We start from the raw sequence: 24,652 nt of genomic DNA, 5'->3' as shown, positions 1-24,652 counted from the left end.
GTAGAGCCAAAGGAATTTAAAAACTTGTATTGTTGGAATTCTTAACAACAACAACAACAAAGTAAAAGGTTAAGTAAGTACTTGATTACTTGTCAGGAAGAAATTTAAACAGCTTGATTTAGAAAACAAAAATTAAAAAACCCAGGAAGGTATTAGTATTTCCTGCCATTCTCCAGTTTTCCAACTGTAGTTTCAGCTATTTGGTAGCAACTATGCAATCAGGTGACAAGCAATTCTTTTTCTAGGGCATGGGCCTGCTTATGTCAACATGGCTTACGTGGGAAAATCACCTGAAGGAAGAGTAAGTAAGCGGGCCTCCTGGTACCTGTCACAGTGACGTGCTATTTTCCATTCTTCTCCTTCAAGACAGAAGCTCACTGGCTCAAGAAACCACAAGTCTGTGGAGGGAATTCTTATACTACCAAGCACATCTACTGTCCTTTCTCTTATGCAGTTAAAAAACATGATGAAATCAATCTACTTGATTGTATTAACCACGGAAATAATGTGGCCTCACAGTTACTATTAAGGGTTAAAAACAAACAAACAAACAAAAAGCAATGTCAGTGAAATTGGTCCATGAAAAACTTGAGAGGAGTTTAATTCCAAAAGTTCACACTTTCAGCCTCTAGATAGAATTTTACATTATCTCCAAAGCACATTTTGATTTTAGAAATAGGATTTTTTTTCCCAGTATATACTGGTCTTTCACTAAGACAAGCCAGGTACCTTTACTAACTATGGCACATAACATTTAACCCCACAGTACTGAACACAAATGTCAATGCTCATCATGAGCTGTAAGTCAATCTCAAAGTGGGGCAAATACACATTCACAAAGGAGAGAAGCTAATGTACAAATCTCTAAACATTCCCATTGATTTGTATCTTATAGCTCTTATAATTTCATTTCTATTTTTTACTGACACTTTTTGGAGTCGGGTTTGCGTATGTGATCCAGGGTGGCCTCAGATTCATCTCTGTCTTAACTTCTGAGCATTGGAATTACATGTGCATGCCACCAGGCTGGTTCTTCTAATTTTTCATTAGTCAATAACTAGGACTTTTTTTTTTTTTTTTTTTTCCTGAGACAGGGTTTCTCTGTGTAGCTTTGCGCCTTTCCTGGAAATCACTCTGTAGCCTAGGTTGGCCTTGAACTCAGAGATCCGCCTGGCTCTGCCTCCTGAGTGCTGGGATTAAAGGTGTGTGCCACCACTGCCTGGCATAATAACTAGATTTTTAACTAGACCCTGTAATCTATGACAAGGTTTCCAGTTATGAGATGAAACTGGCAGATGTGCCCCAGTACTTTATTACATTTTGCTTATTTGTTTTGGAAGTACATGTATGTATATGTGTGGGCTCAGTTCTAACAGTGTGCAAGTAGAGGGTCAGAGGACATCCTTGAATTGATTCTCAGTCCACTGTGTGGCTCCTAGGATCAAACTCTGGTAGTTAAGCTTAGTGGGAGACACCTTTGGAAGCAATTACCTGTCCTGAATACATGCAATGTTCCAGAAAGAACTACCCGAATTTGCTGCCCAGCAAGCACTAAGCTGAGCGGACCAGATGTGTAATGCACAGGACAACTACTGTCGCCCCCATCACCTCAGACCTAGTTTGGTTCCAGCTAGTGCTGGCTGAGCAACTTCTTTGTGTGCTATGTGGTAAGGCCTACTGTGGTTGTGTGTGCACCAACTTGTATACTTTTGTTCTTGCCACTCACCCTAAACAGTACAACTATCTTCATAGTTTAGTAAGTATGCTATCTAGAGACTGTTAAAATACACAGGAGAATATGTGTAGCTTATATATAAACATTATGCTCCTGGAGGGACAGAACGTGAACATCTGTAGAATCTGGTACCCACACGGCATTCCTAGAAGAAATCCCTCAATGATACTGAGAAGAAGACTGCAGATGAACTTCACCTACAAACTTCAAAAATGAAAAGGACTATGATGTACGTAAAATCCAATGGGAACATAAACACTACTTTTCAATCCTTTCCACGCTTCCAAAAACATATTTAATTTAATGGTGTTAATGTAGAAATTCATTTCAAATTTCAACATCAGGAAGACACAACATTCAAGGAGTGAACCAATAAAACCTGGCATTTTAAAACCAAAGGAACACATTTTGGACATCTTATAAAGTTCAGTTCTAAGCAGGAATGGTTACTGTGTGACAAATACTGCTCCTATCAAAAGTGCTGGTGACAGAGAAGTCATTGTGTCCTCCCACACAATGTTTGCATACACCCCCATCTATCTGTAATTGTAGTACAGTTTCAAATGTTTAAGGTGCATGAAGGTTGCACTAGAGCCGATGCATTCCTCAGCTACCTCTTCATTTGTAGAAATGGATCCAGACAAAAACGCAGCTACTTTCTGCTGTGTGGCATCTGTGGAGCTGGAGCGCCCTCTACTGGTAAGGAAGAGGACACACTCATCAACTGTCCTCCGTGCATTTTTTCATTGATTCGAAGTTCACATCCATCCTGAAGCATCCGAACTGCTATTCTAGCAATATTCTTAGAGTCATCAAGACCACTGTGAGGCCGCCCATCATAATCCATTCCTAATTTTTCCAGCATTATTGTCAGTTTGGTTTGGCTTCTAGGAACCTGGAAAATAAACAGCGTAGTAAGTACTTTAGGCACTCAGAATAGTTAAATTAAAAAAGAAGAAACAAAACAGCCAGCATCCTATTCTCCTTTTCCCAGAGAAAAGCAGTCTCCCTAAGGCACAAGACAAGAACTTCAAGATGGCAATTATGAATAGGCTCAAGGACCTTAACAAGGATAGGAATAAATGCCTGTATGAAGAACAGGAAAACACAAACAGTTGAATGAAATAATAAAAACAACTCAAGACATGAAAATAGACTCTAACGGAGAAACAGAATCATTGAAGCCCAAATGTCGGGTGTGGTGGAATATGCCTTTAATCCCAGCACTCTGGAGGCAGTGAGTGAGTTCAAGGCTAGCCTGGACTACATAATAAGTTCCTGGACAGCCGGAGCTACAATATTAAGATGCTGATTCTAAAAGACCAAAAGAAAAAAAAAATAAATAAATAAAAATAAAATTTGATGCAGTAAGTCAAAATAAAAAACTCAAGAGAAAAACTGAGGTGGACGAGAGAATTTCAGGTCATAAAGACAGTGTAAAAGAAAAGATTAATCAAAAGAAAATTAAAAGATAAATCTTTAAAACAAACAAACAGAGCCGGGCGGTGGTGGCGCACGCCTTTAATCCCAGCACTCGGGAGGCAGAGCCAGGCGGATCGCTGTGAGTTCGAGGCCAGCCTGGGCTACCAAGTGAGCTCCAGGAAAGGCGCAAAACTACGCAGAGAAACCCTGTCTCAAAAAACCAAAAAAAAAAAAAAACAAAAAAAAAAAACAAACAAACAGGCACAAAAATACCAAAAACCAAACCAACACAACACAACACATAACACACACACACACACACACACACACACACACACACACACGGAACAAAAAACAAAACAGGCACAAAACATCTAGGAAATCTGGGATGGGAGACTATGAAAAGACCAAACCTACAAATACTGACACAAAGGAAGAAGAAACCTAGGTCAAAGGTCCAGAAAACATTTTAACAAAATCATGAAAGAAAAGTCCCCAAATCTAAAGAAAGGGATTCCTATCAAGGTTCAAGGGACATACAGAACACCAAATACACAGGCTCAGAAAAGAAACTCCCCATGGCACTTTAATAACAAAGAAAGGCTGTTAGTCACATAGAGAGGCAGCCACTAGAATAACCCGACTTCTCAATGGAATACAAGCACGGAAAGACCACAGGCACCAGCAGACCACCACACCCAGCTCAACCATCAATCATAATCACAGAAGAAAGAAAAACATTTCATGGACACCAGTATATAGGTGTGGGCCTGCGTGACCTTGTGCTAAAGCTGGATATTCAACATCCAGTCGTAACTTTGTGGTACTAACCAGTGGGAACAAATTAAAAGTGTGATGTTGAGGTGTGCCCACACTGTGAAACAGGGAGGCAAGCTGAGACTGAATCAACTCTCAATGGTCTGGGCGGAAGACAAGACTGCTGGATCCTCTTACATGGTGTCAGCAAGAACAAAGGCACCACTCAGGGAAGAGGAATATTCTCTCTCCTTCTCCACCTCGTTCAGCCACCATCAGAGAAGCCTTATTACAGCAGATGGGAATTAACATACCCACAACTGGACACGCGCAGAGTGAGACCTGGAACACTCAGTCTTAAGTGGGATGTCTCCATCACAGTCCGCCCTTCAGGGCTCAGGGAGGTATGTGGAAGAGGTGAAGGAGCCAGAGGGGAAGGAGGAGTCCAAGGAAACAGTGCCGCCCGGACAAAAGGACTGATGCCCACACGAACTCAGACTGAGGCAGCATGTACAGGGCTTGTAAGGGTTCAAGCGAGATGGGGTCCCAGTACTGAGGATGAAGTGGACACAGGTTCCCACCTCTAACCAAAACTACCTGTAACTGATACCCGCTGGCAACAGAAAAATTAAGTTTTCTCCAACGGAGTCTCACTGAGTATGGCATTTTTGTACTTTCTGTCTCATTTGGGGGCATTTTTTTGTCTTATTGGCCGTTTGCTCAGATGCTTTGGTTTGCATTGTTGTGAGTTTGTGAATTTGTGGGTATTTTAGAGAGAAAGGGCATTAAGTTAGGTGGGTGGGTGGGGAGGATCTGGGAGCAGCTGATGGAGGGGAAAATTGTGATTAGAAAATATTTATGAAAATTGTTTTCAACTAAAAATGGAAATTCTAATAAAAATGATAGAATAGCATTCAACTTTCTACAGAGATGGAGGTACTACTGCAAAAACTAGTGATGGTTTTATACTTAGCTTTATAAACCTGGGTATATGTGATGTTTAAACATGGGGAAATTCTCTCAACTGAGAACCAAGCAAGACTCACCTGGCATGTTACAGGCAGTGCTTAAATAAGGAAGCACTGTCTCGACTATACCAATTTATATGATCTTATATTACATGAAACTGACTAACTGTACAGAAGAAATAAAAATAGAGCATAGCAGTCAGGAGAGCTATTCCATTTTTTACTTCAAAAACAGCTTTTAATGAAGATAGGGCCCATAAAAGATACATTTATATAATTTTATACATACTAAGTCCACATTTGAGCCTGGTATACTATGCAAAAGAAGAAACTGGAAGTTTTCCCTCGAATCTTTGAAATGTCTGTAACTCCAGTTCCAGAGCATCATTGCCCTCTTCTGGCCTCTGGGCACCTGCACACATAAACATGTGTGCACATGAGCACACCACATGCACACACACACACACACACACACACACACACACACACACACACAAAATAAGACAAATTTTTTTTAAAAGGCTAATTATAAAGAAAATTTTTAGGCTTATATAAAAATATCAGTGGTTCACTGTAAGGTAAATACATCAATATAATTATAAAGTTGCATATATATAAAGCAGTAAATTCCTAGTGTTCTTGAGTGTAGAATTTTATATATATATATACATATATATGTATATATATATATATAAAATTGTGCCTGAGGCTGTATTTTTTTTAGCCTACTTTTAGAAATATTAAATCCTATTTTAGTTTAAGCCAGTTGATTAACTGATTTGTAATGTCTACCTTGTAAGTTTTTAAATCTATGAAGAGAGAACAAAGAGATGAATACATTTTAATTTCTGACGAACACTCTTGAGAAAAACTGGGTTAAAATTAATGGGGGGGGGCACTCAAACTGTTGCACAGTATCTTATACCACTGACTTCACCATGAGACTTTCAGGTCTACTTGGAGAAGGCAGACAAAACAAGATGGAGAAGACAAAACAAGATGGAGAATCAATATTTGGTATGCAGCCCAGGTAGCCCGGAACTCTTGCCTCAGGCTCCAAAAGAACTGGAACTGGGCATGTGCTACCACGCTCAGCTCAGAGGATCCTGTTTAAAATAAAGGATCTGACACTCTTCTACTGCTCACATGGGTGCTATCAATACAAAGGAAGGAAAACCATACACAAAAGATCAGGCAAATAAATAGACCAAATTCTACACTCAAGAACACTAGGAATTTACTGCTTTATATATATGCAACTTTATAATTATATTGATGTATTTACCTTACAGTGAACCACTGATATTTTTATATAAGCCTAAAAATTTTCTTTATAATTAGCCTTTTAAAAAAAAATTTGTCTTATTTTGTGTGTGTGTGCATGTGATGTGCTCATGTGCACACGTGTTTATGTGTGCAGGTGCCCAGAGGCCAGAAGAGGGCAATGATGCTCTGGAACTGGAGTTACAGACAGTTCAAAGTCAAGTAATGAGGGGTCTGGGAACCAAGATTTTATTAATATGCCTTAACACAACAGGCAGAAGACAGTTAAGTCTGCAACTATAGCAGGACACAACCAGTAAAGGCCATACTACTAAAAAAAAGTGCCAGGAGTGGCAGCCTACACCTTTAATCCCAGCACTGGGGAGGCAGAGGCAGGTGGGTCTCTATGATAAGTTTGAGGCCAGCCTGGTCTATTTAGCTAGTTCTGGGCCATCCAAGGCTACAGTGAGTTCTTGTCTCAAAAAAGAAAACCAAACCAAAACACAAAACAAAAAAGATTTTAAAAGGTAAAGTAGCTGCTAACGGAAGGGGTCATGGAGAAAGGAAAATGACAGGTTAAACACCTGGAGAGGCTGAAGAGACTGGGGGGCGGGGGGGGGGGGGGGGGGGGGGGGGGGGAGCACTGGCTGCCCTTTCAGAGTCCAGCACCTGTAACATCAGTTCCAGATCAGAGATCTGATGCCTTCTGGCCTCTGCAAGCACCAAACACATGCATGCAGGCAAAACATCCACACACATAAAATTAGATGACATAAATTTAAGACACAATCTACTGAGATATATTAACTTTATAGTGATTTGGGCTCAATACACAAAATATATAATAAAATACAATGATGTTTATGGCAAACAGATTACAAGAGGAACTGCGGCCACACACCTTCTGTGTAGTATGGCATCCTGACTATTCTGGAGACACAGTGAAGGATCTACAGATTTGCTGCTGTTTTCTGATTCAAAATAGTAAAGTGAGGATGTCCCTGAAACAAGACTGACCGTGAACTTACAAGGGCTGGAGCTGAGTCATGGCTCATTATACCTTTTTCCTCTCAGTTATGTTTAGTATTTCCCGTAACATTTAAAAAAAAAATTTTTTTTTAAATTCCCAGAATGTGTGACAAGAAATACACACACACACACACACACACACACACACAAGGGGTAAATTATGAAATGTCATCAAAGGACTAACAAGCCATAACCAAACCATGCTAAACCAGTAACAAAAAGCCAAGCCCCAAGTGGAAAGAAAAAAGGATGGATAGGTAGCGCCCAAGTGCCTGGCAATCACAGATGGCGGCAAAGATATGGATCTATTGTAAGCTTGCTGCTCACGAGGCAGCAAGTGGAAGAGGCCCTTTGGAAAATTATCCTGGTGCCACCCAGCAATGCCAGTGATGCACACACCCTATGACCGACCATCAGTTCCTCTCCTAGGTTTGTAGCCCAAGATTTTATTAATATGCCTTAACACAACAGGCAGGTGAATCCAAAGGGTACCTGAAGACACGTACAAGAACATTCACAGCATCAGCGTGCAGAGAAGGCCCAACTAGAAAACTCCAACACACCCCACCACTCGGCCAAAAATAGCTTTCAATAAAGCTTTTAAGAAAAAGCACCTTAAAAAAAAATATCAAACTAGTTAAGGACATACTTTACTAAAAGATGTTGTAAAGGGAGAAAGAACACAGAATCTGGGACAGGATAGAAAGCGAATTCTCAAGGCATTTTTATAAGACTGAAGGACAAATAAGTTACAATTATAAGACTAATGGCTCCGAGAAGGAATCCTGACAAGTCTGACTGGTGAGTAATGGAGATCTCTGGTCACCAGGGTGGGGACACAGGCCTGCTGTCTCGCACTCTGCTGGCGCAGCACAGGCTACACGGTGAGCCTGCCTCCGTACCAGCAAACTGAGCAGGAGAGAGGCTCTGTGAGCAGTCTCCATCCTCACAGGCCATCAGCATCCAGCAATGACTGACTACAGAGATGCAGGGTGGGAAGGACACTTGTAGACGGGGTTAACGGAGCTGAAACATCAGTCACTGTAGGAATTCAACAGCTAGGTCACTTGTCACTCTGCAATGCAGAGCACCGTCCACAACTCTAGTTCCAGTGGATCTGACACCATCTTCTCCTCCAGGGGCAGCAGGCTTGCATATGGCACACATACATACACACAGGCAAAACAATCACAACACACACACACACAAAAACCCCCAACATTGTAAAAACCTAAAAAATGTTCACTATACATACAAAGTCAAAGCTGAATATATATGTAAAATAGAGCAAACATGATCAAGGGCATAAATAATTTTAAAAGTACAATTTTTACCTTATAAAAGTTTCCGTATGACTTTCGAATATTGATCCACTTTTTAGCAAAGGGAGGGTATTTGAGCCTGCTGAGCTGGCACTGGATGTTCAAGAACTTACTCATATCCCAGGAACTTATCAAAAGAGAAAAAGGGCATAAAGTAAGTGCTAAACTATTATTACAAACAATACTTTAAGTTGTTCTTTTATTTCTTCTTATGTTGACCGTCTCATATTCACACAAAATACCACGCTTAGAAAATTAACCTTGATTCCCAGGAAATACTTTAAAACTCTAATCAAAAACAAAAACAAACAAACAAAACCAAAAAACCCCCGCAGTATCTTCTTCTTAAACCAATTCTTCCTAGGCTCATCTTGATTGCTTTTGTAGTCTTGGTTCCTGCCAAACTGTCGCCTTGCTGTAACTCCTCGGCTTGACTGTCACACCAAATTTATCATTGAAGTTCTTTAAGAGTATGCCTTGACATAAAACATGTAAGCAACTAATTTAGAGACAAATTTTAGGGTGAAATACAACCTGACCTGCTATTTCTCTACACCGTGCTTACTGCGGGACAGTGTGCGCTGCACTCCTTAATCCCAGCACCACAGCACCTGAAGCAGCCAGAGCTACACAGCGAGGCCTTGTCCCAAAACCAAGCCAGGGAAGTACTGAGTGCGCAATGTGGAAACCAGTGCATTCAAGTGTGGCTTTTCTTAGGCAGAGTAAAAAACAGGAGTAACTAGAACCTTCCGTGGGAAATTTCACAATCCCTCAACTCGGCTGCTGTAAAAACTACTGCACACCCGAGGAGCCTACTGCTGCCCCCGTGCACTTTTAACAGCCCTCACCCACCTAAGCCTATTCCCCGAGCTGCCTGGGGCACGAATTACTGGTTTTGCTGCTGCTCTAATTAAAAAACAAACCAACCAACCCATACTGATTTTGAATACCTGTGCAGGAATTTAAGATCATGTGTAAAGATCTCGAAGCCCTTCTATGTCAGGACCGTCCTGACAGGGGAGCACACACCACCACAGCATCAACCAAACCTGAAGCTCGTCAGGGCTTCTTCCTTCCCCTTTAATGGCACTGTGGTCTAGTGACCCTGGGACAATGTCTGTAACCCTGTCAACCCTTCAGACCTTCCTATGCAGCTCTTCATTTCCCCTTTTCTTTTTTGGAGAAGAGGCCCAAGTAGGTTTTTGAGATAGGGTCTCAAAAGACAGTTGAGACCTGCCTCAAATTCACTATGTAGGCTGACCTTGAACCCTGATCCTCCTGCCTCCATCTCTCAAGCGGGGAGATTACAGGAGTGCCCCCACACCCAGCTCTCACTCCCCTTTCCATAAGACAGACACCTCTGGACTCGGTAGGCACTAGAGGAAGACTACGCAGTAATAAAAGGACTGTTCTGAAAGGCCTTGCAACTTCCTTACAAAAAGATCACACACCAGACAGTCACATGGGCCGACATCGTACTGGCTGAAGACTTTCACAAGAGATGGAAAGACCAACGTGAGTTGTGGTGCCAGGGTAAAGCAAAAGGAAAAGCAGGTAAAGAGGAGAATCTCCCAGAAGAAAACAGGAAGTGGACAGAGAAAGGTAAAGCCTGAGAATGAACCGGCAGCCTAAAAAATGGCGGGTGAAGCAGGTGTAGGTGTGTCTGTGCGTGTGTGCGTGTGTGTGTGCATGTGTGTACGCCAAGCTGAAGGCCTCTGAGAGCAGGTAAATGTCATGATGGAACACAGACAAGCTGTTTCAGCGTCCTGTACAGTATGTATCATTCTGGGTCTCTAGTCACAGACTTGATGATGGTGGCCTTCCCTCCTTCCTTCCATCCTAGGAATTCAAACTAGGAAAAGAACATGAAAAGAAAAACACTGCCTTGTGGAGTGACTCCTGGGAACTTTTAATGAGTAACACTGGACATTCTAGCCGTTCAAAGAGTAAGAGCCTCTTCACTGTTAAAAGGATTTAAACCTATTCCCTACTTACCCATCTGTTAATATGCAGTACTTGTACTTAGTGCCCAGTTCCTTTGACTTCATCCACTCAATTACTTTCTTCAGGACCTGAGGGAAAGCATCGGCTCTGTCTACCTGATCCTGAAGACACAAAAGGAGAACAAGTTTAGGGCAGCTGCTCTTATAGTCCTACAACATGCCCAGGCATGACCTGGAGAGAGACAAACACACGTGAACTGTGAAACTCTGTGATTTCAATGACTGAGATCTACTTACCACCTAAATGTTCATCTGAGATCACTGAACTCGTCTTATGGCCAAGGACTAAAGCCTGCTTTCAAGTGAGTGTGCAAGTCTCCCAAAATCAGGAGCTAAGATTGCCCTGGTTTTGTCGGCTGGCGCCTGGAGTCACCAGGAAGAATGGCCCTCAACAGAAGGATTACTAGATCCCTGGTCGGCCAGTGGCCCGTAGGGACTTCCTCGACTGCTGATACAGGAAGGCCAAGCCTCGCTGGGCAGAACCATCCCTGGGCAGGTGGCTAGGGATCCTGGATATATAACAAAGCCAGGTCTGCTTCCTCTCTGCCCTGACTTCCTTCAGTGATGGCCTGTGATCGGAAAGCGCAGGATGAAGTAAACCATCTCCTCCAAGGAGCTTTGGTGGTGGTGTTCACTACAGCAGCAGAAGTGAACGAGAACAAGGACCGACCCCGGTGGCTCTCTCTGTGATTAACTGAGTCTTCAGACAGCAGCTGCCCTAAACTTGTTCCTCTAGGCTACAGCCCTGAAGTATTCTATCTCGCTCACTTCTCCACACTACACTACAGTACGGGGCACATCGTACCACACTGCCATGAGGCTGGACTTCAAACTGTCGATCTGATTCACTGCCTCTCTCTTACACTTGCTTTCAGGATGGGGACCCTTTATGATTGGCTTGCCTCTGCCGAGCTCAAACACAGTCTCAAGAATCCATAGATTTGAGCCATCCCGAACTACACCGAGTTCTGCCACAGCACACCTAGAATGTCCATTCTGTCCTTTCACTTATCAAGATTCCGTCCAACTTCACCAACCTGAAGACATGTCTCGGGGCAGCCCTACCTTCCAACACAGATGTAAGCCTCCTGTACAGATGTCTACACAACCTAATAAAATACTGACTTGTCACTCTTCCTAGCCAAGCTGTGACTACTGGCTTATTCTGTCTGACCCCAACTGAGACTTGAAATATACAGTGGGCACTGAACTATGTGGAGAGTCAGCAAACTAATGAAGGATCCAAATAATTAAAAAAGGCCTACACATGAAAATATAGACAAAACCAGAGACGGGCCACCAAAGGTATATAGTCAATACTGTAACCAGGCACGGTCTAAATCCTGTCTGTGCTCCATTTCTCAGCTGAAATCTTGACTGCATCCTTACAACTCCATGGGTGTGAGGGGGAGCAGGAAGTAACAAAATGCTATCAAGTGTAGAGCTGACTCCTGGGCTTTGACTTCTGTTTCTAAGTGAGGCTCCGTCAGTGCTGCCCAAGCTGCCCTCAAACGTCTGTGCTCAAGAGCGCATTCGGCCTCAGAACTGAGGCCCCTATTCCCTTAGCATGTGAGACTATAACACACACCACTGCACCAGCCCTAAGACCTTTGGTTTGTTTTAAAAAATTACTATTTTGTTGTTATATACAATTAATTTATTATTTTTTAAAAAATTCTTTAATTTTGTGTATGTAGGTATTTTGCCTTTATGTGTACCATGTGCATGTTCAGTGCCTGTGGAGGCCAGAAAAGGGCACTGGATCCTGGATCTGGAGTCACAGACAGTTGTGAGCTACCATGTGGGTGCTGGGAATCGAACCCATGTCCTCTGAAAGAACAGCCAATGCTCTTAACTGCTGAACCATCTCTACAAACCATCTCTTTGTTGTTGTCTTAATTACAGTATGAAAGACTTTTACCAAGCAAGGAAAACAGCACGTTAAATTGCTCATAATGATATTCTTTAAACTACCACAATAAATCACGGATTTAAAGATTTCTTTCAAATTCAAAATAAATAACCACTCGCCACCCAAACTAACAGAAATGAAGAGAGAATTCTCACCTGAGTAATTCCAGTAAGATTGATGCAGAAATCTGAAAGATGTGAGTTAACCTCTGGCCTCACGTACTGCTGGAACGTATCTTCCTGCAAGGAAGGACACAGTGAAAGTGCTGTGTGTGACTACAGTCCATGACACATGGGAAACAAATCCAGCCACAGCAGAATTACACAGGTATCCATGGCAGAGTATTTTAGAGCGCCTAAGGACAATTTCCCAACAAAAAGCCTCTGATACCCAAATGTAAAGTCACAGTTCATTTTGATTTTTAAAAACATCATGTCAGCAGGTGTCTAAAAGCAAACCTTCAAGGTTGTGGCAAGTGTTTTCCTGGTATGTAAAATATTGGTCATTTTGCTTGATCTATGTTAAGAATATTAAGCCTATTAAGTTGGTCCTTTACAATAGTGGGTTTTTAAAATGATGCATTCTTTTGAGGAAATGAGGCTTCAGTCACAGGAAACCAGCTCAAGACTAAATAAATAAATGGGTTTAATAATAAATAAATACATAAAAACAGGAGACAACTAGAGGTAAGAGGAGGCTAGGTCATACATGGAATACGTGTTTGATTTAAAGTTAGGTCAGGAGTCATGGAAAGGTTTTGAAAGGGTTCCATGTGCCCCTGTGTTGGAATCGGCTGGTAGCAGGATAGAAACAGACCTACTGATGAAGAACTGCCCAGAAGCTCACAGGCCAGCCAGTCTGCAGTGGGTAGGCAAGAGAACTAAGAGATCACACCAAACAACGTGAAAGGAGAGAACCACCTCCCCAAACCACCTCTGACCTTCACACGTGGGCTGTGGCATGCATGCGTGTGCACCCTCACACACACATCTTTGTAAATATTTAAAAAGAATACACAGCTTAAACTTGACTGAAGGAAGTGGGTCTAGGAGATGGTGGGAAGAAAGCACATGAAGACAGAAGTGTATGTACCTTATCTGAAGAGTTCTTCCTAAAGAGAAGAGGGGTAGCCGGCAGTACAGTGGAGTAAAAGGAGGATTTCCCTGTGGTGGGACAGCACGTGATGAGAACACACCAGAAAGTGATGCACCCTAATGTCTAAGTGCTATCAGTGCCCTAAACTGCAGAAGGAAGGAAGTCCTACAAGTTATCCAGGGAATCTGCCGTCACAGCTGCCGTGTGTCCTTTTTGACCATTAATCTCTTGGGAGAAGGCGACTTCAGAAACAGGCTCAAATATGCAGGTGGCACAACTAGTAAGAGACCCACTTCAACATGGCATGGGGAGAGAACTAAGTCCCGAAAGCTGTCCTCTGCCCCGCACTACCAAGGGGGATGGCGAGGAAGAACAGACTAAACCAGGCTGTGAACAGAAAAGCCATGTGTTGCTGTGGGACGGTCTGTATGTCAAATTGCTCTGACTGGTCAATAAATAAAACAGATTGGCCAGTGGCCAGGCAGGAAGTAGATGGGACAAGGAGAGAGGAGAGTTCTGGGAAGCGGAAGGCTGAGGCGGAGAGACAATGCCAGCCGTCGCCATGACCAGCAGCATGTGAAGACGCCGGTAAGCCACCAGCCACGTGGCAAGGTATAGATTTATGGAAATGGATTAATTTAAGATAAAAGAACAGTTAGCAAGAAGCCTGCCACGGCCATACAGTTTGTAAGCAATATAAATCTCTGTGTTTACTTGGTTGGGTCTGAGCCGCTGTGGGACTGGCGGGTGACAAAGATTTGTCCTGACTGTGGGCAAGGCAGGAAAACTCTAGCTACAATGTGTTATCATGTACAAGGCCTTCCTGACGTTAAGTGACTAGATAGATGAGGCATGATGATGTCTCCTCGATCACACTTTATAAGGTAAAAAAGTATTATTTCGAGGAGTACCTTCTACCATGTTCTAAACTAACAATGCAGTGCCTATAATTACTTAAGGCATACACATACACAGACTGGGAATTAAGGTCCAGCTGCCTGCCCCCCCTTGTAGAATATGATTTGAAGGTGTGTTACTTTTGTTTATGTTGCATTTGTTTAACTCTGTGAAGCTGTGTTACTCTGCCCGTCTAAAACACCTGATGGTCTAATAAAGAACTGGACGGAGAATAGTAATGCAGGAGAAAGGATAGGCAGGGCTGACAGGCAGAGAGAACATACAGAAGGAGAAATCTCAGAGGACTCCAGGCACCAGACACCCAGTTACACCTCCAGCCAAGGAGTAAGAGTAAGATTTATAGAAGTAATAGAATAGGAAAAGCCCAGAGGCAAAAGGTAGCCAGGATAATTTAAGAAAAGCTGGCTAGAAATAGGCCAAACTAAAGCCAGGCATTTATAATAAGAAGCCTCTGTGTGTAATTTATTTGGGAGGTGGGTGGCAGGCCCCCAAAAGAGCAAAAACAACAATCAACACCCCCATGCCATCACCAACTATTTCTACAAACTACCCTCCACCCTCACAGAACATCAAAACCATAAGCTGATACGTTCCACAGAACTAGACTCTTATCTCTGGGACCAGGGCCAGGCTCCAGGGTATTTTTTCTGTTTTATCTGTCACTTCCCTAGAGATTTGCCATCCACTCAGATCTTCTAAGCAACAGAAAAAGCACAATTTCAACTCATGGAGAGGAAGAAAAGCAGGAATTGCTTCATTATGATTTTACTGTTAATCATGCTGATAGGGAGCTCACAGCAATATGCAAAGATCTCCTTTTGGAATTTTATTTCCAGCTAAAATGGCAAACAGGCGCTTCCAGCTTCCTATTGAACACTAGAATAGTTCCAACTAAAAATAAGATGAAAATGCAATTTTCATTTCTTACTTACTATTTTTTTTACTTACTATTTCTAAGGTGTGTATATTCAACAGAACAACAGGAAACTCAATGATTTCATGTAGAAAATCAGCTGGGTTTCCCTCTTCACAAGTAGCCTCAAAGTCAATAATACAAATGTAGTCATAGTAACTGTCCACAGAATTGCTTTCTTTCAACATCAACTTCTGCTTCTTGTAATAGTTTTTCAATCTCTTCTTTAGGACATCCTTGACTCCTCTAAAAAACAGAAGATTGGGCGAACGTTATAGTCAAGAATCCCAGGTCCTAACTGCTGGCACTGGTTGAAGAGCCGCAGGCACAGAGCTGAAACAAATGGAAGGAAAGAAAAACTCAACACTAAGTTAGCAAAGAGCCAATGAAAACAAAATGCTCACTACGACCAATCTTCCTTCACAAGAGAAGTCTTTTCTTCATTATATCTAGTATTTCAAGCCATAACCTTGCACACACACACCTAACACTGCCCTATATGCTATAATATATGATATAAAAATTGAAGATAACTGGACAAACTGTAACATTGAGTGAAAAAATGCAGATTGAACACATATTTTTTCTTCTGGCATTCATGGGTTAGACAACTAAATAAACGAAAAACCTCTTAAGGGTATGAAAGCATTACGGCCTCAAGTGGAATGTCTTATAGCTACTTCAAAAGTAATTTAGGATAAACCCCCAGAGCATGCTTTGAGAGAACACTACTATACTCACAGTTCTCTTAAAAGTAGGTTGTTTGATTTCTTGGTCACACCGCCAATAGGGGACTTAAAACTGACACATTGTAAGCCCTTTGTTTTCCTTTCTAAACTGCCACTGACGCACTGAACAAGTATCCTACTTGTGGAAACTGAAAATCAACCAGCTGCTTGTTTTAAGACTATTTTAGTGTTTTCTTCTTTATGAGACAGGGTCTCATTATATAGTCCTGGCTGTCCTGGAACTCACTGTGTAGACCTGGCCGGCCTCGAACTTGGAGATCTACCTGCCTTTCTGCCTCCCAGTTACCAGAATTAAAGTCATATACCACCATGCCCAGCATTTTAGTGTTTTCTTTACACATTATCCAAACCTAGAAAAGTCCCTCAACCCTTTCCATATTAAGACAGCGAGCACCCTGTGAGACGTGACTACCTTGTCTGTCACTTTATTTACTGTTTCCCTAAGGAAATGGCACTGTGTACCTGACGGCAGCACAGATATTGAACCAGCCGTCCTGTTGAAAAACTTCTCCCTCTACCATCTGCCCGGCTCCTTCTTATCCAAACACAGTTTACCAGCTCTACCTCTGCACACTACTTGAGCCAGGCTCTCCTCAATCCTCTCCCCCACAGCTTCTCGTAGTTCTTGGACTATGGCAGAAGGCCCCCCACCCCCACCCCCGAGATCACAGTCTGCAGCACACTGCTTCACCTCACTGAAGAACTGAGCATTACTTCAATTTCCCATGTAAGCCATCTCAGTGGCTTCCTTCTATCCGCACAGGGTTCCTTTACTTTGCCTCAACTTACCATTTCAGTCCCACTGTCAAACACTCCCTCTTCCCACAGCATACCGCCACACCCTGAGTTATGGACAAAGCACACTGTGTGCCGTAACTGGACTAGACAGCATGCTTTTGAATTCTTTAAGTTTGACTGTACAACAAAGACAAGAATATATGACTGAAAACACACAAACAGAAATTGCAAGGTTTTCTGTTTTAAATTTCTTTTTACCTGAAATATGCTCCTTCCCTGTCCTATCTGGCGTCATTTAAATGTCGCATTTCTGAACTCCTGGGACACACCGCTCTGCGCCCTCAGCTGCACTGCAGTCCTCAGCCCTCCACCACCACCCTGACCGCTCTAACTGTGACATTTGTGTGTTTTCACGAGACTGAGGTTTGCAGAGTGGGGGAATGTGTCTGTATTTACCTTTATAACGTCAATGTCTAGTGTAGTGCTTAGAGTTCAATACAGGCTTGTTGAATAAATGTACAAGCATACATCTAGACCTCTAGCTCCCATGTAAGCCAGGAGTAAGCAACTGATCTTCACACCTGGGAAGAACAAAAATTTTTCTCAGACATCTTCTGTAGGCCGCAGGTTGTACTTTAATAACAGAAAGAGTCAAGAGAAAATAAAATCAAAACGTTCCTTACAAACTATGATACAGACAACCTGGAAGGGGAGAACAGGTAGGTGCTCTTTTGAAAAGTACTACAACAGTTCCATCTGAAAACCAGTGGAGGCAGGCCACTTAGAAGGAATAAGAATTCTGACTACCCTGAAACAATGTTTTCAACTATTACATACAGTCAGTTTTTTTTCCTTGATATCAAACACTGTGCATATTTCTGGACGATAAGAGCCAGAATGCCACACACCCCAAACTTAAAAAAAAAAAAAAAGTGGGAGGAGCTAGAAAATAGTTCTGAAAACGCATGTGTCTGTTTCTTAGAAGACAGAGGGTTCATTAAGCTACACTTTTTTATTCAGTACAGTTAAATGTGATGGATACAACAGCTCCTTCGGAAACTAAAACAAAGCGATTGACTCTAAGTGAATGATTTCTACCTGATTTCAGACAAACTTCTGTCATAAAAATATCCTCTATCATGTCAACTAAACGAGCAACTATTATGCAAAATTTTCAAGACCAGTATGGTGAAACAAGCCTTCCCCCAGGAGGCAGAGAGGAGGACTGTATGTTCAAGGCCAGCTGCTCAGACTACACAAAAGCTCGTGTCAAAAGTAAAAAGTCAACATACTTGCTATAGCAAATGTGACTGTACATCTATACAATGATGGTACATTTCTAAAATAGTCACAAACTTTGATTCTGAGACCTTCTTTTGCTATCTATAGGAGAAAAATACGAAGTTGCATGCCAAGACTCATGTTAAAGAATATAAATTATGCTGGGCGGTGGTGGCGCACACCTTTAATCCCAGCACTTGGGAGGTGGATCTCTGTGAGTTTGAGGCCAGCCTGGACTACCAAGTGAGTTCGAGGAAAGGTACAAAACTACACAGAGGAAACCCTGTCTCCAAAAATATATATATAAATTACAGTTGTGATTTGAATGATCTCATAGTAGGAATTTTTTTGTTTTAGTATTTTCAAGATTTTCTAAAATGAGCAGGTACTACTTCTGTAACTGTAAGGTTATTATGGTTTTGAGAAATACAGTGTATTAGCTGTTTTAAGCAGCAGGTTAAAGTTAGTTTTAATTACCTTGTTTCAAGTTTAAATTCTGAGAGTTTGGCTTTGAGTTCCTCCTTACTCATTCTGTTAATACAACCATTTGTCATTGCAATCTCTTTGTAAACTGGGTCACTGAAGTCACTTCCATTGGAGGTAATGATCTTACATCCATCTGTTTCCTTGCCATCAAGTCTACATCGCTGCTTTTTCTATGAAAAAGAGAGAGAGGTCATTTGTAATCAGTGCAAATACATTTTTAAAGATGCAAACTCCTAAGCGTTCCCCCTTGACACCAGAGGAGGAGGACAGGAAGATGAGAGACGTGTTTCCAAGATAATTGGCCCTGCTCTGTTCTGAGTCATGAGACTCCTCAGAGGCAATGAAGCTAAGTAAAAAGAAGACGGATTATAGAGTCAGGGCCATGACAGTCTGGGGCCCCAGCTGGCCAATTACAGCAGCATGGCCTTGGGCATTTATTAGCCATTCATCTGCAGTTCTCTCACCTATACAAATATACTTGTCCTTGATGGTATTTGGTAATGGTAAACAGTATTTAGGTAGCATTTATTCTAAGTATGAGCTTGCGTACACAGCAGGCTAACTACTAATGAAAGATAATTTTACTTACAATCGTCAGACTATAGACAAGCCCTTTCACAAACAGTATCCTGAAACTTAGAAATAAGCCAAGTTTAAGTGACTTTTTATACCATTGTCTGTGGGAGCCCGTTTTCAGGTTCCTAGTGGCTTTACCCAGCAGGTCTGCTCTGCATAGAGGATGACTGGACCACAGGCCTGCATGCAGGTGTCTGAGATGGCCTGCACTGGGTTGTGCTGGGGGCGGGGGGGGTGGGGGTGGGGGGGTGGGGTGGGGCGGGGGGTGTCTTTTGCTCCATCCCTTGGCATTTCTATAAATACTCTAGGGCAGAGACAGTCAAGGCCCATTGAAATAGATTCCAGGCCCTCTCGAGGCTACTCTGTATTTTCCATCTGTTTCTCCCCCCTCTAATCCTAATATTTCCTGCTGTTCCTACTCAAGAGCACTCTGAAGAAATGTAAGGGTGGTGGGGAGCCCACCAATTGTGAATGTATGAATCAGCGACCTCCCTACTTTTTAGCTTGGCTTTATTTCACAAAGTTAACAAAACCTACCCCAAATGAAAAGAAAACAGACTTCCAGTCCAGTACTAAAACTTCCAAGGACTTAAAGCAAACAAATGCATTCTGCTTCAAAGCTCCCATGTTAAGTCCCACATTTATCAGTTATTCAGATCTACAGTGTTGCCGTTCTGTCACATGACTCCACTCTATTTTCCCCATAGGTAGACCTGAACCACAAACACACTAATTTCTTTCTTCTTCTTCTTCTTTTTTTTTTTGGTTTTTTGAGACAGGGTTCCTCTGGGTAGCTTTGTGCCTTTCCTGGAACTTGCTTTGGAGACCAGGCTGGCCTCGAACTCAGAGATGTGCCTGGCTCTGCCTCCCCAGTGCTGGGATTAAAGGCATGTGCCACCACCACCCAGCCTAATTTATTCTTTATATTTAAACTTACAAAGAATTTTAAGCTCCATCTTTATTCAGGTTACAAAACTGTCAACATTAAAGAATATTTATTTTAACCAAAACTGTTGTCTTAGTTAATTCATACAAATTTTCTTCTTCTAATAACTCCATTCTGATACACTTGAAGAATTCTTATAGAGCTTTGAAAATTTACTTCTTCTAGACATATAAATAGTAACTTCTATAAAGATTTATCTTTGCTACTAAGGACAATTCCATCCTTGATTTTGGGGAAATTGTTTCCTCCTGAATTTGAGGCCTACACTACAAGTTCTCCCCCCAAAAAAAGAAACCTACAAAGGAATAGAAGGAAATATTCAAAAGCCCATATGCATGAATTATCTACAACTACACATTAATTTACTAAATTAATGCCCAAGATTAGCACTAGCATCCACTCCAGTCTCTAGATCCATCTGTGGTGTCTCATACAGGACTGGCCAGATAAGAAACGTGGAGATGAATTCACAACACGGAAAGAAATACTCATTTTCATAGAACCTTGACATTCTGGAATTTTCATGTACCCAATTAAATACATGCCTAGTTTCTATTACCACAAATAAGACATCCTTTTACATTATGGGAAATGATCATCAACTTCTACATTAATTTGCTATAACGTAGAGAAGTACTTTCAAGTGTGGAACTTAAGAATGGGTTGCACACTTTCCAGAATAAAAATCTGAGTACCTAAAAAAATGGCTGTTCTTTTTCTATTGAGAAGGGGGCTCTAGCTTGGTCTTTGAAAGCCCTTTTTAAAGAACACGACCTACTGTTTCTGAGGTGAGACTTTTATAAAGTATAACTACTGCTAAATAAAACCTGTTTCCACATCTTGTTGCCAAAACTATGCACTGTCTACTTACAAAAGAAAAGCTTTTGCATCTGCACACCAAAACAAAAGTGTTCAAACATTAAAATGTTTCCTCTTCCTTCTGCTGGTTTACATCAACCATTGAAATTAGAATCAATGGAAATTTACTAGATAAATCTCAAAAACAACAAACAACTTTGTGTGGCTGAAATCAAGGAAAACATATATACACTCATTTATTAAAAGCACTTAACGGTAAGGTTTCTTGTTTTTTGTTTGTTTTTTCGAGACAGGGTTTCTCTGTGTAGCTTTGCTGATCTCGCTTTGTAGACCAGGCTGGCCTCGAACTCAAAAAGATCCGCCTGCCTCTGCCTCCCCAGTTTAAATCCTGGGATTAAAGGCGTGCGCCACCACTGCCCGGCAACAGTAAGGTTTTAATGAACAAAATAATCCCTAAAATCAATGCAAACACAGACCCAGGCCACAAAACATTTTATTTCAAAGTTTCAGGACTTTGAAAGACAATTAAGTTTATTCGGTTTCTCTCATGAAGCTTTGCAAATTAGCTCTAAAACTGACTTAGATGATGTTGCTGACAACATGTATTAGAACGAAAGGGGCATCTTTCCAGAGGGCGAACTTAACAGAGTACCAATTTAACAATGGCAATAAAATCCGGAGGAAGAGTGGCCAGGACAAGGGGAACACAAGATCTTTAAGGAAGAAAACCCTCCACCACAAAAGAACACGGAAGTCAGAGCGGACAGCAAAGATGTGCACTACGCAATAGGCAAAGGCGGCGGGGCGAACTGAAGGCACGGAATGAGGGGAGTAAACGAGCTATATTCAGACCATTACAACATCACTCTAGAGCAATTTCTGCTCTTGCAAGAGGCCCAGAGTTCGGTCCCCAGGACCCATATCTAAACCTCCTATTCTGGTCTTCGCAGGCACTTGCACACACGGGAATCCATTTACACACATATACATTAAAAAAACACATTGAGCCGGGCGGTGGTGGCGCAAGCCTTCAATTAATCCCAGCACTCAGGAGACAGAGCCAGGCGGATCTCTGTGAGTTCGAGGCCAGCCTGGGCTACAGAGTGAGTTCCAGGACAGGCACCAAAACTACACTTAGAAACCCTGTCTCGGAAAAACAAACAAACGAACAGACAATAACATCGTAAAGGCTATTCTGGCTACTACCGCACGGTGTAAATGGAAAGAACAAAGGCACTAAGGGAGCCTCTTCATCACACCCACCCACTTTTCGACATCTTGGTTTGGAGCCTACACTTTCACGGCTGAGCAGATCCAGATCCTCTCTCTAGCCCCTGCCAATACCCTCGATTCCCAGCGCTCCACTCCGACCGACGACGAAAAGGGGACGGGCCTGAGGCCATCTCATTCACCACCCGCAGCTAGCTAGCTCATCAGGATGAATCCATACATTTAGGTCTGGGGATCCGGCTTACAAGCCTGCCGCTGTCGCGAGGACGGGCCGGTGTGGGGTGTGGGGTGGGGTGGCGGCAAATTACTTAGAAAGCCGTTCGTGGCTGGGTTCTGGGAGTGACAGCGGGGGACAGAACAAGACAGGGTGGGTGGGAACCGGGGCAGATAGAGCTGGCAGTGGGGGTCGATCGTCCGGGGCTGGGGAGGCACAGGCGGCGGCGCTCGGGAAGCTCACCCGGGGTTGTGGGGGTTGGAGGTGGGGTGGGGGAAGCGCTGGGGCCCGATCAGCCAATCAGCGCCGCGGGGCTGATTGGAACCGGCCGGGCGCCCGCGCGCACCGAATGTTGACGCCGCATTCTCACTCGGAACTTCCCGCCCGACCTCCGCTCCCTCGCCCCGCTGGGGCCGGGGACAGGGACGGGGCCGGGGCCAGCGCGGCAGCCCCGCGCGAGCAGCCTCACCTCCACGCTCAGCGGCCGCGGCTCCTCACACTCCGGCCGCCGCGTCTTCTGCTGAGCCGCGTCGCCGCCGCTGCCGCCGCGGTGCCGGCCCCGCTGGTCCTCCATGCTGCCTCTTCACCGCCGGGAGATGGCCGCCGGCGCTCGCTCCTGCTCCGCCGAGCCCCGCGCGAAGCCGCCTTTTCTCCCTTCAAAAACAAAAAAACAAAAAAGAAAACTACCGCGCTCCCGTTCCCGCGGCGGCCGCCACACAAACTCCGCCGGACGCCTCCTACTTCCGGGAGCGTGGGGCGTCGTCACGCCGCGCAGGCGTAGTGGGCGGGACCAGGATCTCGCGCGCGCGCGCGCACCGGACCGGCGGGAGCGGCCCGGGGAAGTGGGCGTGGCCGTGGCCGAGCCGCGCTTTCCAAGGCGTTGCCCGCTGCCTAGGCGGCGTCTCTGAAGCCGCCCTAATTAGCGGTTGCTGCGGGTTCTCAGATCTTTTTCCCCAGGAACTCAAAACGCCTGCTTATTTCCCTCCGGTAGCCGAAGTTGCTTTGAAATCGGCCAGGGTGAGCCGGGCGGTGGTGGCGCACGCCTTTAATCCCAGCGCCTGGGATGCGGAGGCAGGTGGGTCTCTGTGAGTTCGAGGCCAGCCTGAGCTACCGAGTGAGTTCCAGGAAAGGCACCAAAGCTACACAGAGAAACCCTGTCTCGAAAAACCAAAGAAAAGAGAGGGGGAAAAAAACCAAAACCCAAAAACGGCCAGTGTGATCTTTGCCCTTCTGCAGATGTGTTCATGTCTAGACACCGCAGGTTTCCTTTCGGCTAGTTGCTCGCTTTTTGTTGCTGTTTGGCATTCTCTGGCATTTTTAAATCATTTCATTTAGGGAAATTTTCATTCATCATGTGCTCCCCACTTTGTGTTCATGGGTGTTTTACCTGCAGGTATGCCTGCATCTAGTGTGTGCAGTACCCCAGGAGGACAAAAGAGGGCGCGGTATCCTCTGGGATTGGGATTGGAGTCAGAACCAGTTGGCAGCTGCCACATAGGTGCTGGTGTCTTAGAAGTAAGTTTGAGAAGCAAAGGAAGAGACCACCGTTCCAAATGAAGTGTCTGGGCAAGGCAAACTTTACTCTTGACCAAGCGGGTGTGCTCAGAAGAGTGAACACACAAGAGACAGGAAGTGTGTTTGGTGTTTATTCTAACTTTGGTGGTGGTGGTGTTTCTTCCGCGTTTCCTGGGGTCCAGGCTCACAGGCTTATTCAACTGGGTAGTCTGAAAAGAACTGGAAATGGAGGAAGGGGGAGAGGGTCACTGTGCCAGGTCATCCAGGTCCTAGAATAAAAGAGCAGTTCTTTGTGCAAACAATGGTCTTTCTGGTTCTGGAGGATTGAAACATTTGCATTAAAGTCTTAACAGGTGGGGGAAGATAAAACAATTAATTCTTTGTCCTAAACATAAGTTTTATAGTATTTATAGAAAAAACTTATTTATTTTATTCTGTGTGCATGAGTATTTTGCCTACATGTCCATCTATGCATACTGCATGTACGCACGTGCAGTATGAGAACCCCTGAGATTGGAGTTTCAGAAGGTTGCCAGCTGCCATGTGGGTGCAGGAACGGAACGCTTGTCCTTCGCAAGATCAGTGCATGCTCTTACCAGCTAAGCTGTATTTCCAGCCTCTTCATTGGTTCCTGATGTGTAGCTTCCTCCAATTCTTTTCTGTCTGGGATTCATAATAGCGATATTAACACTGTTTCTGCCTTTCATGTCCTTACTTCTTAAGTTTCTATTTCTCGTATCTTCGTTTTCTCTCTCCAAGCCA

General features: G+C 43.4%; 1 protein-coding gene across 3 annotated transcripts; it reads right to left on the bottom strand.

Moving 5' to 3' along the window:
• Window positions 1-576: 576 nt before the first annotated feature.
• Eri1 (exoribonuclease 1) lies at window positions 577-23,126 on the bottom strand. Of its 3 annotated transcripts, none has more exons than XM_006973959.4 (7): window positions 22,845-23,126; window positions 18,582-18,760; window positions 15,372-15,582; window positions 12,566-12,649; window positions 10,491-10,600; window positions 8,508-8,622; window positions 577-2,630 (listed from the first exon to the last, which is right to left on the bottom strand). In XM_006973959.4, the coding sequence occupies exons 1-7, from the start codon at window positions 22,947-22,949 to the stop codon at window positions 2,388-2,390; spliced, it is 1,047 nt and encodes a 348-aa protein (XP_006974021.1). In that variant the 5' UTR covers window positions 22,950-23,126; the 3' UTR covers window positions 577-2,387. The 3 variants fall into 3 exon arrangements, with proteins under 3 accessions (XP_006974021.1, XP_042118557.1, XP_042118558.1); XM_042262623.2 differs by lacking the exon at window positions 22,845-23,126 and adding an exon at window positions 17,280-17,404; XM_042262624.2 differs by lacking the exon at window positions 22,845-23,126 and having other exon boundaries at window positions 15,372-15,669.
• Between the last annotated feature and the right edge of the window lie 1,526 nt (window positions 23,127-24,652).

This window comes from Peromyscus maniculatus, chromosome 17 (genome assembly GCF_049852395.1).
Source record: "Peromyscus maniculatus bairdii isolate BWxNUB_F1_BW_parent chromosome 17, HU_Pman_BW_mat_3.1, whole genome shotgun sequence".
In the NCBI taxonomy this organism is placed as follows: domain Eukaryota; kingdom Metazoa; phylum Chordata; class Mammalia; order Rodentia; family Cricetidae; genus Peromyscus; species Peromyscus maniculatus.
The sequence above is the reverse complement of the archived record's forward strand: the minus strand, read 5'-3'. Positions and strand labels throughout refer to the sequence as shown.

Bases quoted from the DNA above. Each gene is read 5' to 3' on its own strand.
- Eri1 (XM_006973959.4), bottom strand. From the start codon at position 22,949: ATGGAGGACCAGCGGGGCCGGCACCGCGGCGGCAGCGGCGGCGACGCG. The intron at 10,601-12,565 runs GTGAGAATTCTC...TTGTGTCTTCAG, and splicing joins ATCTTACTGGAATTACTCAG to GATCAGGTAGACAGAGCCGA. The intron at 2,631-8,507 runs GTAAAAATTGTA...TTTATTTTCCAG, and splicing joins CATACGGAAACTTTTATAAG to GTTCCTAGAAGCCAAACCAA.